The sequence below is a fragment of the Zootermopsis nevadensis genome, unplaced genomic scaffold, assembly GCF_977971745.1.
Source record: "Zootermopsis nevadensis isolate Lab colony 2312 unplaced genomic scaffold, Znev_1.0 Znev_ptg000031l, whole genome shotgun sequence".
In the NCBI taxonomy this organism is placed as follows: domain Eukaryota; kingdom Metazoa; phylum Arthropoda; class Insecta; order Blattodea; family Termopsidae; genus Zootermopsis; species Zootermopsis nevadensis.
The window spans coordinates 5,970,240-5,989,034 of NW_028259163.1; the positions used below are offsets into that span (position 1 = coordinate 5,970,240).

General features: G+C 44.1%; 2 protein-coding genes and 1 long non-coding RNA gene across 3 annotated transcripts in view; 2 read left to right on the forward strand and 1 right to left on the reverse strand.

The window, feature by feature from the left end:
- The window catches only part of LOC110839797 (uncharacterized), a 27,198-nt gene extending 25,860 nt beyond the window's left edge, over positions 1 to 1,338 (reverse strand). The window contains exon 1 of the long non-coding RNA XR_015538029.1: positions 1,227 to 1,338. This is a non-coding gene — a long non-coding RNA (uncharacterized LOC110839797). The remainder of the gene's footprint in view (positions 1 to 1,226) is intronic.
- Positions 1 to 8,465, forward strand: part of LOC110839795 (pancreatic lipase-related protein 2) — a 20,219-nt gene extending 11,754 nt beyond the window's left edge. The window contains exons 6-10 of the mRNA XM_022084304.2: positions 1,237 to 1,476; positions 3,810 to 4,106; positions 5,272 to 5,404; positions 6,650 to 6,841; positions 7,761 to 8,465. Of these exons, the coding sequence (XP_021939996.1) occupies positions 1,237 to 1,476; positions 3,810 to 4,106; positions 5,272 to 5,404; positions 6,650 to 6,841; positions 7,761 to 7,911 (1,013 nt within the window). The 3' untranslated portion in view covers positions 7,912 to 8,465. The remainder of the gene's footprint in view (positions 1 to 1,236; positions 1,477 to 3,809; positions 4,107 to 5,271; positions 5,405 to 6,649; positions 6,842 to 7,760) is intronic.
- Positions 8,466 to 18,427: 9,962 nt separating this feature from the next.
- Gem2 (Gemin 2) overlaps positions 18,428 to 18,795 on the forward strand; it is a 30,217-nt gene continuing 29,849 nt past the window's right edge. The window contains exon 1 of the mRNA XM_022084293.2: positions 18,428 to 18,515. Coding sequence (XP_021939985.2) covers positions 18,437 to 18,515 — 79 coding nt within the window. The 5' untranslated portion in view covers positions 18,428 to 18,436. The remainder of the gene's footprint in view (positions 18,516 to 18,795) is intronic.

The following is an 18,795-nucleotide window of genomic DNA, read 5'->3' on the forward strand; positions in this document are numbered from 1 at the left end:
TACACCATAACAACAGATAAAATTATGCTTTTTGTGTATTTTAAACTTTATGTTTTTAGATAGGTAATAGGAAGACAGGTGAACTGCAAGGCATAAATGATATGTCCAGCAAGGACAGTTTGTGAATATTTTAACATGTACGAGCTTTACATCTTTTAAGTCCTGTTCTTATAAAACAGATCAAGGTCACTGAACCATCAAATCAATGCTGAAGAAGACAACCAATTTATATTAACCTTTATTCGCATACATCACAGCTACCTACAGTCCTCCTGCCCAAAATTATCAGCCAAAGCCCTTACTACTTCAGTCACATATACCAATATATTTTGACTATAAATACAATTTCTGAAAATGTGAATGCACATTTCTATTCAGAGAAGAACAAGAATTGATTATAAAAATCCCAAATTCTCAAGATCCTAATTACCAGGTTTGCAGAGAAACCTTTTCATTTTTCATTTCTCAGTCCTATGAATGATTGCCATTTATGTCAAATTAAATTAAACAACAGTAATAGTCAAGAATAAGTGGGCCATTGCAGGACCAGAAATGGATGTGGTTCACATTTAATCTATAAGGAATTATGAGTATATCCTACACTAATTTATACAAGTTACTGTCACCTTTGTAGTTAAACTTGAAAAATGTTGAAATGTAAATAGCTGCCCTATGCTCTAAATATTTCAAAGAGGATCTATTCCAACTAGAGCAAGTCTTCGTATTTCTGGTATTGTCTATGCAGAGTAGAGGAAGCAGAACTCTCTCATATAGTTGTGCCTGTCCACATGTTCATCTTTAGAAGTAAAGCAATGTAAATATGTTGAGGTAGATGTGCTGTTTGACTCCTCGAATGGACTGCTATGCACAATCACATATGCACACAAATTTTTAAGCTTATCATTATGCAGTTTTCTCCATACCCCATCCTCTTCTCTCCTAGGCCCAGATATCCTCCTTAACACCCTATTCTCAAACACCTGTAATCTGTGTTCCTCCTTCAAAGTGAGAGACAGACAGCAACAAGTATACATAATATTATATAAAAACATATGCAGTATCATTTCCATTTCATAGAGAATTCAAATGCCATATGATACATCATAATGTTTTGTTTCCTGAATTTGTAATGTGGTTTCACTAATAGCTGATCACACTAAACTATTCTTTCAGCTCCATATACACAAAAAGAGAGAGAGAGAGAACCATTATGTTATTTTACTCACTATTCTTTAGGTCTTGATCCAGCAGAACCCCACTTCAGTAAGACAGATCCAATTGTTCGTCTGGACCCTACAGATGCAGATTTTGTAGATGTAATTCATACAGATGCTGGACCATTCCTCAGTGGAGGGCTGGGTATCTTGCAGCCTATTGGACATGTGGATTTCTACCCTAATGGTGGAACTGAACAACCTGGGTGTCATGAAGGTGTTATATCACACATAAGAAAAGGAAGCAGAAATTTTTACAGAGGTAAATATGATACATCTGTGATCAACAGTAAACCTGGTATATCTTTTGCCATTCCATTAGCTAAAAAATACAATAATTCAGCTCCTAACAGGGATCTAACAGAGAAACAGGGTTGAAGACATGTGGTAATCATTCTCAAATTTACATGTTAGTTTAATACAGAAAATGTGAAATTACACCATTATTAATTTATATGTATCTCCCATGCATCATTAACCTCACTTGTCCAGGTTATGTATCTCATGTATAAATCAGCTAATCATGCACCTCTCTAGTATACCACTAAACCGTTATCCTCAAAGCTAAAGCCCAACCAAAAGCCATATAATCCAGAGTTTAAATCTCCTGTTCATGTATGATAAAGGTTAAATGATCACTTATTAAATTTAGTACATAAATGTTGTAAGATTTGAGGTTATGTTCTCTACACTTACTGAATAACAAACAACAGATTGGTCTGATTTGACTCATAGCTTCTCTGTTGATAAATTTATAACTAATAAATTGCTGACAAACTATAATCATATGTCTGAGTTTAAATTTTGTATATAGTCGTGTGGGTGTGTACAGAGTGGCACAAAAGTATCATTACCATTTTCAGTCATGTTGTAACTTACCATGAAAAGTCATTTCTCTGCATTTGCAAGGCCATTAATGCAAGAATATGCAGTACTGTGACCACACAACTGGTATTTTCTAGAAACAACCAATGTCAGAACACTGCTTAATCATGTGCCAATAACCTGGCATATCTGATAAAAACACATGGCAGCTCATAACCTGACTTTAAAGCTGTAGTGCTACTTTTATGCCATTTGTGTGTGTAAGTGTGCACGCACATACATGTACAGGCATGAGCAAATGCAAAGTGCATGGAATGTGAACTAAGTGTGTGGAATTTATGTGTATATTTATTTGCTCCATACATTAATTTGACAATCATCATGTTCTCAGAGTTATGAAATTACAGCCATTTTTAAATATACTGCATAACTGCTGAGATCCTTTCCATCATGTCCCATATTCTACTCTATTGATGAATATGTCTTATTAACTGATTCATTAAAATTAAATTAAATTAAATCCATGGCGTAACAGCTCCAGAGAGCCAAAGCCGACTAGCTTGACTGCTGGCCTCATGTTCATATGCCTAAGCAGAGGTGAACGATCATCCAACCAGATATAGGGTGACGTGTGGTCAGCACGACAAACCCCCAGCCATTGCTAGCTTTCCTGACTGGATTACGCTACCCATTGCAGCTCCCCAATTTCCTCACGATGCTGGTTTGGTACCGGTCCCATACACTGGTCGAAAGCTCATGAGAAAATTTCTTCTCCCCCGAGACTCGAACCAGCCCGCATTCCATATCGTCGGTCCAAAGCATGATGCCTCAGACCGGCCCGCTAAGGTGCGGTACATTAACTGATTCATTATGATGTTAAACTGTATTTCCATACAAAGAATTATTGTTACAGTGTGTTATGTTATATAAATATATGCAATGTCTATACTTAAGGTCTTATATCTTGCTGATGTGTCCTGTGTCAACACTTTGGTCAAGAGGGATAAATAATAAACTAAACTAATAATATAATCATGCATGTGATTTGGCCTCCAGTAGTATATTTTGTTCTGTTGATAAGTTTCTGTAAATGTATTACATTTTAGGTATTTTCTAAATGTGATATATTGTACTCGGACTTGTCTCACGTAATATTTAACACAATCTATGAGATGAACCAGCATCTGTCCATCTCTCTGCCTGTCTGCTTGTCCACCCATTGGTCCATCCATCCAGTCATCTAATTTTCTAATTACTGACTGATAATTCCTTTGGCAATAGATCCTTCAGTCATTTTGTCAAAATTATTCATGAGCTGGAAAAGTCTGTGGCTAGTCATCATCATTACGATCCCCCTACAACAAACACAGGGCATCCACATCCATTGATTTATTTTAGTGCTTCCTTCTCAACTGTTCTCTTCCAAGTTCTTCTACCACTCCTTTTCCCTTTCTTAGAAGATGCCCAACACATTTTCATTTTCTCATTTTAAGTTCCACAATAATCTCTTCCTGTCCTGTTGTGCTTCAAAGCCCCTTACCTTAAAGAAACAGTTTACAGATCTTTTTAATGTATGGAGTAAAAAGTAATCATTGTCTGTATTATAGTTAAATTCCACAGCCACATAGAAAAACTGGCAATAATTATAAGCACAGCATTTAGGATACCAAGTATTTGAATTCATCATTTAAACTTGTCAGTGTTAGTCAAACAAGCTGTATTCTTAACTGTACCATTCACTGCATAATCCTAATGTGCTTATGCTTACAGGTATCAGAAATATGATAAGTTGCAACCATATCCGAAGCTACCAGTACTTCACAGAGTCCATCAATCCAGGGCCTTGCTATTTCATGGGTACAGACTGTGGTTCATGGGAGGAATTTCAGAATGGTAGCTGCTTTAACTGTTCCAAAAGCAACAAATGCCCTTTCCAAACTAAATTTGGAATGCACGCAGATTCATTTCTTAAGAAGGGGACCGCATATGAATCACCTCTGAGACATTCTCTGCCAAGATCCAATATCAGGTTGTTCATGATGACTGGAGCAGAAGAACCTTTCTGCCGTAAGATACTTTAATACAGATCTAATATGAAGTGTTATTAATGCACTTTCCTTATGTAATTTTATAAGTACTTGTCTTAAAATAGTGATTCTTAGAACATTCATCTCAGCCCACAGACCAGCTATCCTGCCTTAGGTTTTTCATGATTTTTCTCAGTCTGTCCAGGCAAATGTTGACAAAGTGCCTTAAAATAGGCTGTGACCACTTCCTTCAATATCCCTTATAATTCATTATTCATTAATAATTCTCTCAATCAACACGTCATTTCTGTTTCTGGCAGTGTCATTATCAAAAACTACTACAAGGTTTGAGCCTATTGACCCATTTTGGGACAGTTGCTCAAGGCAACTTGTCCATATTAGTCTTGTAGGGTGAATTTGAATAGTGAGTGACAAGCCCACTGCCTCTCAATTTCTACTCAATCCTTGTATGCTAGAGCCATCATCATTATGCAGTTTTCTCCATGCCCCATCGTCTTCTCTCCTAGGCCCAAATATCCTCCTCAACACCCTATTCTCAAACACCTGTAATCTATGGTCCTCCCTGAGAGACCATGTTTTGCACCCATACAAAACAACAGGCAAGATTATTATTTTGCATACTTTAATTTTCAGGTTCTTAGAAATCAGACGGGAAGACAAAATATTTTGAACTGAGAAGTAGCAAGCATTTCCAGAATTTAATCTCCTCCTAACTTCCTCATGAGTGTCATTTTGATTTGAACTTTGAAACCCTTTCAAAGGACTTATTAGCTACCCTAAGGTAATTTTGCCCGCCTGTCTTCTGATGACGAGATAACAACATGTACTTAGTTTTTTCTGAATTTACTTCTAGTCCCACCTGTCTACTAGCCTCTAGTAAAACGTCTCTGTTCCTCTTTATTGTATTAACATTATCAGCAAATGCCAATAGCTGATGTGTCCCATTCAACTGCAAACCCTCCTGACTATCTTGGTCTTTCCTGATGGCATATTCTTGTTCAAAGTTAAAGAGGAAGGGAGACAAAGCATCTACTTGTTTCAGACCGTTCTTGATGGTAAATGACTCAGACAAATATTTACCTATATGAATTTTGCTACAGGTTCCATTTAAGCACAACTCTCTACCACATGTTATATTTTTAATGTATTAAAACTTAATTTAATGGTATTACAAAACATTCCAGGGCATCATTATTACATTATATGGAAAATTTCTGACTCATGCAAGAGTGTACAACATGGAGGGGAAATTGGATTAATGTGGGTCACAATAAAAGGAGAGAAAGGAATTACGACGGACATCAGACTGACACAACTGTAAGTATTGTTATCCTTTCATTCACCCTGGTAAATCTCTGTGGCCCAATACAAAATTAATGTAATATGTCAGATCCATGTATATTGCTGTTCACATATGCCACATTCCTTATTTATCTCTCTGTATCAAAACTCATCTTTCATAAGGGTTCTTTTAAGTATGAAATTTATTTTTCTCTAAAAATGGATAATTCAGTTTTATCAAGGAAAACAATCTTTCTTCAGAACTACTGCTTTTGTTCATTTACATTTTGTGCCCAATTAATCCAAATTATGAATGCAGGATTGTTTCATTTGACTTCAGGTCCTCATGATGGTTTGTGTGAATATCGCTGTCTTCTGTTATGTTGTGCCATGTAGTATAATAAATCTTTACCAGTGTTTTAGAGGCACTTCCTGCCTCCATCATTAAGGCATTCGGAAGTATATTGGCCAAGTTGGGACAAGCATTACTTTATCCGAGGTCTCCCATGTCTTTTGAGGGAGTTGATGAAGGGCTTCCATAGGTTGACTCAGGCAGAGGCCATTCTCCTTGTCCATCTTATTAGGGAGTAGCTGAATCTCATCAGACATTCATTTGGAGCATACAGACAAATGAGCCGTGGCCAAACACAGCATTAACCTGGGCCACCAAATTCAACTCCAGAATGCCACCGTTCTGAGCTGGAAATGAAAGTCCCTCATCCACTGTCAAATGACACAAGAAGTATCCAATAAAACAGTATTTGTCCTGACCTGGCAACTACTCCAGTACATTGTCCTTTAGCACTGATAATGGAGGCAGCAAGCACCTCTGAAATTTCAGAAAACTTCTACCGGACTATGTAGGATTTGAGGTTTTCACGGTGGTAAGTTTGAAGATTACTGTCTTCTGGGTTGTTGTGACGTATAGTCTGGTAGATGTCCACCAATGTTTCAGAGGTCATACTGCCTCCATCATCAAGTCACCCTCTGAAACGTTTGTGGACATCTACCAGACTACACGGCACAACAACCCAGTAGACAGTAATCTTTCTACCATACTACATGGTGCGACAAAAGAGAAGAGAAATATTTTATGAAAAAACAAATTTTACAAAAATCAATGAGCATTTGTCTTGTGAAAATTCTGACATCTCATTATGTGTTGTCAGGTGCTTTTGTTTTATAGATAATTCTTCAATACCTTTTTTTTTACTATCTCATGATGCCTTCTAAAATATTTCTTATATAAATAAATGGCAATGAAAAACTGTACTCTCTCAGGGAAGAGTATTATGAACCTGGTAGTGAACACCGGGTGACAGTACCTGGAGCCCCTGTTGGAAAACTGGAGTCTGCTGTACTGCGTTGGGAATATCGAACAAACCCACTGAACCCACTGACATGGAGGTTCATCACCACACCTCGCATCTATATTAGCTGGATAAAGATGGAAAGCATAGAGGAGGGGGACAGGTTTGTATTGCTTTCAATACTTTCTACAGTTAATAGGATTTGAGACTTTCGCAGAGAGTACAATCAATAAAATCTTCTTGGGCAATCAGCCGTGTTAACTGGTTACTATAGTAAACTGGCGTTTCGGGAACCAACTCTGTCCCCATCGTCGGGGTTCTGATGCGACTGGATACCTCAGAGGTAGATTTTATTGCTTTCTACAGTTCATCAAATAATAGAGTTTCATTTGAGTTGTATATTCACGCTTATATTTTTCCAAATTTTCCAAAATCCATCAAGACAAGTAACTATGTTTATCTATGGCTTAAAAGTATCCTACATTGTGATCTGGCCAGCAATCTACTACTTATCAACTGCAAGAGAAATGGATGAAAACCTCTTTCCACATGTATTTGATGGTTCCCTACTCCACTGCTTAATTAACAACGAACTTATATTAGTGTATGAGCCGGGATAGCTCAGTCAGTATAGTGACTAGCTATGGGCTGGACGGCCGGGGTTCGATCCCCGACGGGGGCAGAGGATTTTTCCTCTAGCCTCTGCGTCCAGACCGGCTCTGGGGCCCACCTAGCCTCCTCTACAATGGGTTCCGGAGTCCTTTCCCGGGGGTAAAGCCGGCCGGGGCGTGATACTGACCTCTCACCCCCATCTAGTGCCGAGGTCAAGGAAGGGAGGAGCTATACCTCCACTCACCCCAAACGCCTACGTGGCGTATAGTGGGACAAACTTTACTTTGCTTTACTTACTTATATTAGTGTTAAACTATCATGTAATTTATAATATAACTATTTTGATTCTTTCCCATTATTTTTCTTGTATTGTTTTAGTTTCTGAAACACTAAAATAACATACTTGCAGTGCTAGTCAACACCAAAATGCTAGCAGTAAATACTCCAAGTGATAAATATTATTGTTTCAGTCTGACAATTTGCCCTGCAGAAGATGTACCTCTTACTGCATGGAAACCACTGATTTTGAGCAAGAGGCCAGGCCAAGACAACTGTAATATCACACCAACATACAAACAAAGGACAAACTGCGAAGATAGTCTGATGACAAGTCATAATTAAAGAAAATGAGCATTATAATATTGCACTGTGATTCTTTTACTAAAGAATAATCACATTTAGGTACGACTACTTCAGTTTAAAGTTGCTGTTTTGGACAGCCTGTGAGATTTTTAGATATTCATTGAAAGAACAATTTTTTTTAATTGTCTGATTGTTACACTTTCATGAGCCAGTCAATAGAGCAGATATAAACATAATTAGCATCTGTTTCTATTTGGTAGATTCACAAATTCCTTTTATAAATTATTAAAACTCATCCTAATTGCTCATCACTGAAGAAGGTTGGCAATCTCTAAACTCTATCTAACAAGAGGGATTAAATAGCTCACATAATAGTCTCAGTGGACTGCATAATCCAATCTCCTAACATGTTTCCAATATGATGTAAGAAACACAAAAATATGATCCTTCCAGCATGTTTATTCCAATAGCATCACCACTGGTAATTGTATAGCCATCATTTATGGTACACCATTTTATAAATTGTTATGTCTACAACTAGGTATTACATGCTGAGAAATGGAGAAAATAAATGCTTGGATGAAGTACTCAAATGATTAATCAAGTTATTAGAGTCCAGTACAAAATAAGTTCTATTCATCTTCATCAACCCATGTAAGTCAACCATAACCTTTCTCTGGACATTTCCTCTGAAACTGTGAAAACCTAATTGGAACATAGAAATAAGAGCTAAAGAAGTTCTGACAAAGCTGATAAGCCCAGTAAGTGGATGGTGAAAGATCAGATTGCTTTCACACTCATTACCATGCAATACATACGCTGTTCTGTCAAAAATCAGTTTCTGATGATAAAAAAACTGAATTGGCAAGGAAAGGCAAAATTTTTAAAATTTATGTTCACATATGTTGATTAACAGTGTGGAAAGTACATACATTAACTTGTAATTCACTCATTTGTTTTGTTAATAAAAATATAGGAAGGTATGTGTCAATGATTATCTTATGTTGAAGAAATATGCTTGTGTTTCTACATAACCTGCATCACACTGACATGGAAACTGATAGTAATGCTTGCATAATGTATTTGTAATATGATATATTTTCTTAATTCAGCTAGGAGCATTCAGAATTCTGAACATAGTGGTTTGGTAATATGTGAATATCTAGATGAAATTTGGCTGATCATGTCCATCCACTTGCCTGGATGTTTCAACTCGAGAACCACTGAATGAATTCTGATGTCTTCTGGGTTGTAGCACTATGTAGCCTGGTATAAGTAGATGGATGTCTCAAATGGTGGTAAACTTCTACCAGACTATAAGGCACTACAACCCAGAAGACAGCCATCTTCAAACTCACCACCATGAAAACCTCAAATCCTACTCACACCTTTATAATTTCCTATAACCAGTAATCATCATCATCTCCATGGTTTAGCCTATTATAGACTGTTCCATCTCCAAGGAATTTTCTGTTTGAGTAAATAGGATACAGTACTCTGCAGTTAAAATTGGTCATTCCAACGTTTTTGTGGGCGGCCTTTGCCTCTTTTGCCCTTAGGTTTGTATTTATACATTTTCTGTGGAATTCTATTTGCTTCCATTCTCTCTATAAGCATTAGCCAATTCCTTTGATGTTCACATATTTTATCCAGCAAGTTAAAAGTTCCTAGTTCGTGTCTAATATCTTCATTTTTTATATGATCTGTTCTTTTATACCCTGCAATTGGTCCAGTAATAACATGGCAAATGTATGAACATGTGAGGTGGGAGCAATATTAGTAACACTTAACACAGGGGCCTGAAATGATGTATGGCAAGCATGTCAAACTCAAAGGCTAACATGGGACAAATAAACAAGGTTTAAGTTTATGTGGGCCGCAAAAAAACAAAAACTTCAATTTTCATATAAACGTAGGTTTATTTCGAAAACTATATTATAAAAAAAAGAACAACGATAAAATTAATGTTTTCTTCCTGACACTTGGCATCTCTTCTCTGCTACTATCTTTCCTACTTCGGGGGAAATCTTGTTTGCAGTGATTACTTTCAAAACTGACCCAAGGTGAATGTCAGTAATTCTGGATCTGACAGGAGACTTATTTCCTTTCATAATTGTAAATAACTGCTCACACCGATAAGTACTTCCAAACATGGAAATAATTTCATATGCGAATTTTCGAGTATTTTCTAACCTGGCAGGTAAATATTTGTAAAATCCAGGCACGCCAACTTCACTGAATTTTGCCTTCAAATCTGAATCGCACTGGATCTCAATTACCTCCATTAGCATTTGATTAGGTACTGATTCCATATTTATTGAAAAAGTCGAAGAAAACAAAGAAAACTTGTCTTCCAAAAATTTAAAATCTGCAAACCTTGTTTCAAATTCAGTTCTAAGGCTTAAATTTTTTTCTGCGTATTTTTGATACGATGCAGTTTCACCTAAACTTGATTTGTTCATGTTGCATGTCGGAAAGTGCGTTAAATCTTCATTTTTCAACTGCTTTTCCCAAAGAACTAGTTTACATTTGAATGCTTTAACTTGGTCACACATGTTCGTAATGATCTGATCTTTTCCTTGCAGTTTTAAATTTAAATCATATAAGTGTTTTGTTATATCAACCATGAAGGATAAATCTTGCAACCATACTATGTCAAAAGACAGGCTTGTGTCTTGATTTTTAGTTATTAAGAACTGACATATTTCTTCTTTCAAGTCCCAGAATTGTTTAAGAACCTTGGAGCAGGATAGCCAACGTACCTCGGTATAGTAGGACAAACCGGAATATTCGCTGTCTAATTCACTTAAGACAGCAGAGAACTGTCGCTGATTTAAGCTTCGAGATCTTATGACATTGATGATTTTTTTGATAGATGTCAACACATTTTCCATGTTTATTACCTTCGCGCATAATACTTCTTGATGTATAATGCAAAGCCTATGATGAATCTTGGATCCGTCATAAATTCCACTTTTTTTTTTTTTTCAGTAATGCCACGAAACCATTGTTTTTTCCGGTCATCGAAGGAGCTCCATCTGTAGCTGCAGAAGTTAATTTTGACAGAGGTAGATTGTATTTTTGCATAAGTTCAAAAACACAATTAAATATATCTTGTCCTGTACTAGTGTTATGCATCGGTACTAGTTCCAATAATTCCTCAAAAATGTTGAAATCCGTGTCGCAAGCACGAAGAAACACAGCTAATTGAGCTAGCTATCAACTCCGACAAGACGCCGCTTCACTTTCTTGTGATACTTTAGTAAACATGAACTGTTATTTTTTCAGTCCCAACTTGAGCTCTTTCAACTTTTCTTGTCTCATTAATCCCCCGTAATTATCATATTTTGATTAATGTTGTTCATAGTGACGATTAATGTTGTATAACTTTGGTACACTAATGGCATTATTACATATCAAGCAGATTATTTTATTTTTTACTTCACAGCCAAAATACTCCAATACCCACTTTTCTTGGAAATTTCGATGTTCGTCAGCAATTTTTCGTTTATTTTTACTACCACTTGGGTTCGACAGAGACATGCTGAATACAAAGGGCTTAAATAAATGAGTAATCATTAACATAAAATAATAGAACATTTTAATAAAAATTAATATTTTTCTTGAACATTAACTTACCAGACACTGAATAACTGCACAAATTAATAAGCGTAACGTAAATAAACCTATTTTTCTTGTTCTCCGAAAGCGAAATATTTCCTGTGTAAGACTTGAGGTTCTCACAGCGGTGAATATGAAGATTTCTGTCTTCTGGGTTATTGCGCTGTGTAGTCTGGTCGATGTTAACCAACGTTTCAGAGGTCATACTGCCTCCGTCATCAGGGCGATGAATATGCCAATAGGACCAACCAAAAAGCTAACTGAAGGCGGAGGTCTGCGCAAGCGCAAGCCTCGTCCCTACCTAGGTGACACCATTCCTGCGCTCAAGGCGCATTGCTGGAAATGGTAAACGGTCTTAATGTAAAAAACGGAAATTTTGCTGACGCTAACTGGGTTACGCCGTGGCTGGAGCCTCGACCATTCAAACTGGGATCTGTTGCTGCTGATGGGAGGTTATCCCGTCAGGCAAGTTGTCCAAAGGAATTTGGTTGGTTGGATCTCTGGGGTTTGAACCCAGAGAGGGAGGGGCCGTTTCGGCTGAAGGCCTCTGCGGCATGGGGGGTAGATCACTTCAGCTGATGGCCTCCATGATCGGGGGGGTGGCGGGCCGTGCCCCTATTAAGTTATACCCTGGCATTCGCCTTACAACTGAGGAAAAGCACGGAAAACCTCAGTCAGGGTAGCCGAGTAGTCTAACCACTCGTTGTGCCGACTTGGCCGTCTTTTGGGGACGGCCTCGGCTGGCCTGCTGAACATCGGTCGCCCTCGGTTGCCCTTGGGCGACCTCTGGCAGCCCTCGTTCGGCACGAGTGCCTCCCGAGTTGCCGGACTAAGGGGTTCCCCACACCAGCTAACCTCGAGTCAAATCTCTCAGTCAGTGCTCTGGTGTGGTCGGCAAAGAAAGGGACCCCCAGATCCTCATGTATTTGCCTGTTACTAACGTACCAGGGCGCGTTAGCAACAATGCGAAGACACTTGGATTGCAGAACTTGCAGCTTCCGGACGTGGGTGCGGGCAGCTGACCTCCAGATCGGGCATGCGTAATCCATCATGGGACGGATGAGCTGCTTATAGAGCAGCACACCGTTCCTGATGGACAGGCCACTTCTCCTATTGATGAGCGGGCCTAGCACACCTAATCGTTGCGCCGCCTTCTTTCCCACCTGGTTGACGTGCGCCGACCAGGTAAGCCCGGCGTCAAGGGTGACCCCCAGATACCGAGCTGTTTTGACCCATTCGATCGGCTGTCCGAGAAACTGCACCGCTCTGGGCTGTTGGATGCGTCTTCTCGCCGAAACGAAGAGAACCGCGGTGCTCTTCGAGACGTTGATAGCAATCCTCCAGGCCCTGAGCCAGAGCTCAAGTCTACTGAGGTAGGTCTCCAGATACCTGACGAGAAGCGTTGGGCTACGGGACGTGGCTACTAGAGCCGTGTCGTCCGCGTACTGAGCTAACTCGACGTGTCGGGACGGAGTGGGTATGTCGTTGACATACAGGCTGAAGAGCACAGGGGAGAGAAGTCCGCCCTGCACAACTCCAGTCCGCATGGCTCGACGTGTGGACGTGGCCGACTGGAAGGACGTCTGGAATGTCCGGTCAGCGAGGTAGGAAGAGATGGTTTTCACCAAGTACGACGGGAAGTTGAGGACGGTCAGTTTGTATAGGCCTTGGACCCAGACTGTGTCGAAGGCTTTGGCCACGTCCAGGAAAACCGCGCCGGTCAGCCGCTTCTCATCAAGGTTTCTGTTGACCCTTTCGACGAGGCGAGCCAGCTGCAACGACGTGCTGTGTCTGGGTCGAAACCCAAACTGCTCGTCGCGCAGCAGCCCGCGTTCGCTGACCTCGTGTAGGACCCTCGTTAGGAGGATCTTCTCGCAGAGCTTGCCGACCGTGTCGAGAAGACTGATGGGTCTATAGGAAGAAGGTAGCGTGGGGTCCTTCCCCGGTTTCAGTATGGACACCACGCGAGCGTGTTTCCATGCCGAGGGGAAGTGCTGCCTGCGGAGGACCGCGTTGAACACTTTCGTGAGAAAGGTTACCGCGCGTCGTGGGAGATGTCTCAGGACCCTGTTCGGTATACCGTTGGGGCCCGGAGCCTTGCCAACCTTGAGTCCCTTGATGGCCTGGGCGACCTCCAAGGGACTGCTTAATTTCGGTTCACTTGCGGGGGCATACTCGTATGCTCGCATCGCCTCGTTAACCATGTCAATTGCAGCCGGGTCCGACGGGTTGTCTACCGGCTGGAATTGGACCTCAAGGCTGTCGGCCAGGGCTTCTGCCTTCTCGGGGTTCGAGAGAGCCAGTCCTCCCGGCACTATCAAGGGGGGCGACGGAGTGGGGACTCGCATCACCCGCAAGGTCATCTTCCAAAGCGACTGGTCCTCGCAGTCCAAGGATTCGAGCGTGTCGCTCCACTGTTCGTTCCGCCACTCGTTGAGACGGTAGGTCACCGACCTCTGGAGTCGATTGACCTGGGTCTTAAGAGCGGGGTCCCTCGTGACCTGCCACCGCCTCCTCAGCCGGTTCTTCAGGCGTATTTCATCCCGAATACTAGCGGGCAGAAGCGGCCGCCTGTCAACGCGGGGTCGAAGCTTGGGAGCGGACACTGCTGTGGCTTCCAGGATAGCACTGGTCAGCTCCTCGACGCACTTGTCGATTGCCTCCTCGTTGTTTACCACGGGGTTCCCCGGGAGTCTGCTTTCGAGGCAAGCCTGGAATGCAGCCCAGTCCATTCTCGCGAAGTCCGGGCGATCAGGCAGGTGTTGAAAGGACGATCGGCACGTGGTGTCAATGAGGACGGGCAGGTGATCTGAGCTGAGTGCGGGGCATACAGTCAGGTGCACCGGTAGGACGAAGTCCTTGATGAGGACAATATCAAGGACGTCGGGTGTGGCGTTGTGTGTGTAGGGAGCCGTGGTTGGGGAATCCGGCCCGTAGATCAAGCAGGAATTTCTGTTGGCGTAATCACGTAGGAGCGAGCCCCTAGCAGAGATCAGCCTAGAATTCCAGTCCGTGTGCTTCGCGTTGAGGTCACCAGCCAAGAGGACCGGGAAACCCCCGCTCAAGCACCCGGTCAAGTCCGACTCAATCCAGGGCCGGGTGGGTGCGAGGTATGCCGCCACGAGCTTGACTTTCCTGGTTGCCAGCACCAGGTGAATGGCGGTTGCTTCCAGTTGCTGCAGACCCGAGACCGGCACAGGGTAATGATCAATGCCCCTGCGGACAAGGATCGCTGTGCCGCCCCCCATCGTCGGGCGGTCCGTACGGTGGCAAACGTAATTTGCGAACCTCAAGGCCCGACCCGACGTGAGGTGCGTCTCGTTCAGGAGGCAAACATCGACTCCGTAGTCACCGAGGAACTGCTCCAGCTCCAGCTTCCTGCCGCGAACACCGTCGGCGTTCCAATAAGCCAGCCGCAAGGCTTTACCACCGTGTCCTCTAGGCCGTGCAGTCATTGTCGGCCATGAAGAGGAGAACGGTTTTGAGGAGGGCTCGCGGACGAGACCCCCCGGATGGGAGGGAATGGATCGCGGCGAGGAGACGGCGTGTCAACTCGACGCAGACCCGTGGTGAGAGGGTCTCCAGGATATCTGAGATGTCCTGGAGCGGCGACTGGCCCTTGGGTGGGGTGGGGTCAGTCTTCTTGGGGGCAGGTGCGGGCTTGTTGGGAACAGGTGCAGCGGAATTTGCCACCGGCACCACAGGACGAGCGGGCTTGGCACGGCCGGCCTTAGAGACAGCCTGCCGCTCAGTCCGTGCAATGGCGCCAGATGGCGTTGGGGCGGAGTTCCTCATGGCCGCAGCCTTGACGACGCGGCCACCACGGACCACATGGTTCCACCCAGGGCCCAAGTTCTCCTGGTCCAGAGAAGGCTTAGCTGGCGCCGATTTGGGCGCTGGCAGGCGCGTGGAGACGCCGTCCTTTCTGCCGCGATCCCCTTTCGCACGCTGTGCAGCGGCCGCCTTGGCTTCCTTCCACTTGCTGCAACCTCTATAGTTCGCAGTGTGGTTGCCCCCGCAGCTGCAGCACTTAAGCTGCTGCTTGGGGGTGGCACACGACCCGGATGGGTGTGCGTCCCCGCAGGCCACGCACCTAGGTGCATAGCCGCAGTTCCGCTGCGTGTGCCCGAAGCGTTGGCACCGCTTGCACTGCATGGGCCCCTTCGGTGCGACGTACGTCTCCACCTTGACCCGCAGACCGCAGATCTCGGTAAGGGAACGCACTTTCGCCACGTCGGGGCCCCGTGCTACCGACACGATGAAGTGCGGCGTAAGGGGACGGTCACCGTCCTGGTCCATGGCCCGGCGCGTCGATCGGAGTTGCAGGACACCCTGCACAGCAATGTGCATGGCGGCCAGCTCCTCGCGTATCTCGGCCTCGGGCATGCGCACGCCCAGGTTTTTAATCACCAGGCGCACGCACCGATCCTCGGGGAGGGAGAATGTGTGAAAACTCACACCCTCGCCCTCACCGAGGGAACGCAGGACCCTGACGGTGGCCTGAAACCCGTCGGCGGTCTCAGGCACAAGAGTCAGGTTTTCTCCCTTCATCTGCGCCACGATCCCGCAGGCCGACTCCGCGCGAATCCTATGCAGGAAACCGCGTACGTCCTTCACCCCAGAGACGTACACCGGGGTTTTGTTACGGCGCTCCCCCGGAGCCGTTTTGTCCACTTGAGCGTGGAAGGAAGAAGCGGCGTCAAGTGACATGCCAGTGAGCGGCCCGGACAGGTCCCCGGAAGCCCGGGGAGACCTGCGCCCAGGTGCCTCCTCCATCGAGGAAGCGGGTCCCGGCCGGGAGCCGGGACCCTTGGCTGCGGGCTTCACTGTCCCGCTTGGCGGTTTCAGCGCGGCGGGGTGAGCGGGGGGAGGTCCGCGGGACGACTTCACGTCCCTCACTCCTTTAACCTCTTGCGAGGCCCCGGCTTTAGTGGGGAGCGGTGCCGAGGAATCCACCCCAGCAGTCGCCCCTTTAACCGGTCGCCCGGCCACTACCCCGGTGTACGCCGCGCTGACCTCAGCATAACTGCCGAGTTGCCGGCCACACGAGGTGGCTTGTTCGCCCGTGGATACGTTGGTGGAGGTTGCTGTTGCTGCCGCCGCCGAGCCATCGGGCCGATGAACTTTTGCCGGTGCCGGCAGAGGAGTGGACCCGGCTCCGGACAGTGGCCCGGGCGCCGGGCGCCTAGATGCGGGTTCCATCGAACCGCCCGAGTTGGACAAGTCCAACTCGTTGGCCTTCCTCTTGCCAGCGTTGGCTCGAGTAGGCCCTCCGACCACGGCTGTTGCTGCTGCTGCTGCTGCTGTCGCCCGTTGTCTCTGCTTTTCAGCATGGATGGCGTCCAGAAGCTGCTTCCGCACCTGCTGAAGCAGCTCAGGGAGGTGGGCCTTCAGAAAGGCCAGGTCACCTCCGTCCATACCTCGCCGAGCGCTGAGAGTGTTGAACCAGACAATTCTCTCGACCAGTGCCGAAAAGTGAGATCCCATCCTCTCCTCCTCAATCTATCTATCTATGCCAATAGGGTGTGAGGAGTTGGATTTTATAGGCAGGGAAGTGAAAGGTGTAGCCTTCCCCGAGCCAATGGGAGCAGGTATGGGAGTGGACCAATGGTAGCACGTGGGCGAGGGTGGGAGAGGGAGAGAAAGTAAAGAGAGAAAGGTGAGTGTAGTTGTATGGATAAAGGCCCTGAAAGGGGCCGAGTTAGTGGTCTGGTTGGTTCTGGCGGCGCACTCTTGCTCGTTCTCGGAGTCCTCGGAGTGTGTGGATCAGAGGCTTCCAGGACCGGCTCAGGTGAAGTCCATCTTCCCTGTTAAAGTTATCAGGATGAAGTTCGATCTCGATGGCTTCCCTGATTAACCGGTCCATGTAGCCGGTTTTTGAGGAGAGGATAGCAGTGTCCTCTAGCTGTATCTTGTGCTCCAAGTTGAAGCGGTGTTCAGCAACCGCAGATTTCTCGGGCTGCCCGAGCCGGATGTGGCGTTCGTGCTCCTTGATCCTGGCCTCAACGGAACGGCCTGTCTGGCCGATGTAGACTTTTCCGCACTCGCAGGGAACTCTGTATACGCCAGGCGTCTTCAGTCCTAGGTCGTCCTTTACCGGCCGGAGAAAACTGGGAATTTTCTTTGGCGGAAGACCAACAGACTTGATGTCGTGCCTGGCCAGCAACCTTCTTATGCGGTTGAAGGTCGTCCCGACGTAGGGCAGGAAGGCAACCGAGGCTGGTTTTTCAGTAGGCGGTGGCAGCCTCGCAGGCGGATTGAGAGCTTTCTGAATCTGACGGTTGCTGTACCTTCAGGAAAAACGGATACAGCAACCGTCAGATTCAGTATAAATATTGGGTTTCTGAAGGAGTTTCAGGTGGTGACAATATTAAGGTGTTACCCACAAACGTTTCATAAAACCTCGTTTCTTATAGCACGCCACAATGGGATATTTTTGCTGTTGTGTACAAGCATGAAACATAACAAATTCATAATTGTCTTTGATCACTGCATGAGAAGAGTCTGCAAATGAAATAGCAGGAATCACTGTTTTTTGGGTTTTTTCACAATATTATTAATAAAATGTTTCCTATCGATATTTTTTAATGAATTATGCAGTTTTCTCTATTCCGTTCATTGTTTGGAAATAGAAAAGAAATTGCAAAACAATATAATTTATTTAAGATATGTCACAAGTCAAATCAACTTAAGATGGCAGAGATGAATGTATCCTGCATAACCTAATTTTAAAACAAACATATCTACTACTAGATGTACTTCTGAATCGAAACGACAGGCAACATAATAATAAGAAGTTCATGTGAGAGATTAACTTCCCAATACAAAATAAGTTACATGTAAATGTTGCTTTCGAAATCTGTAAAATTACAGCTGGGCCTCCTTGATGATTAGGTGTTCCGTTCTTAACTGAATTATGTCCATCAAAGTGCCCTTGACTGTGATGCATGTATATACGCTTGTTATACAAAACCTTCACTACAACAATTTTGTGGATCAGAATCTTTCTTTAGATAGTGATGGTAGGTTAGCTGGTTAAACATTTTCGCTTCTTTATGGACCCTGCACGTACACATTCATAAGCCCAGCACTCGATATCTCTAGCCAGTTGAGACCAATCTATCTCGTATCCTAGTCCATACAGACCCAACTTCATATTATTGTGTATTAATATTAATGTCTTGAAAATTATTTCTTTTCCTACTCTTGTTAAAAAAAACAGTTTCCTCTATACGCTGTGCAGCAACATCAGCGGTATCACAACAACAAAACATTTATACCTAGTGTGAACTGCGATATCTA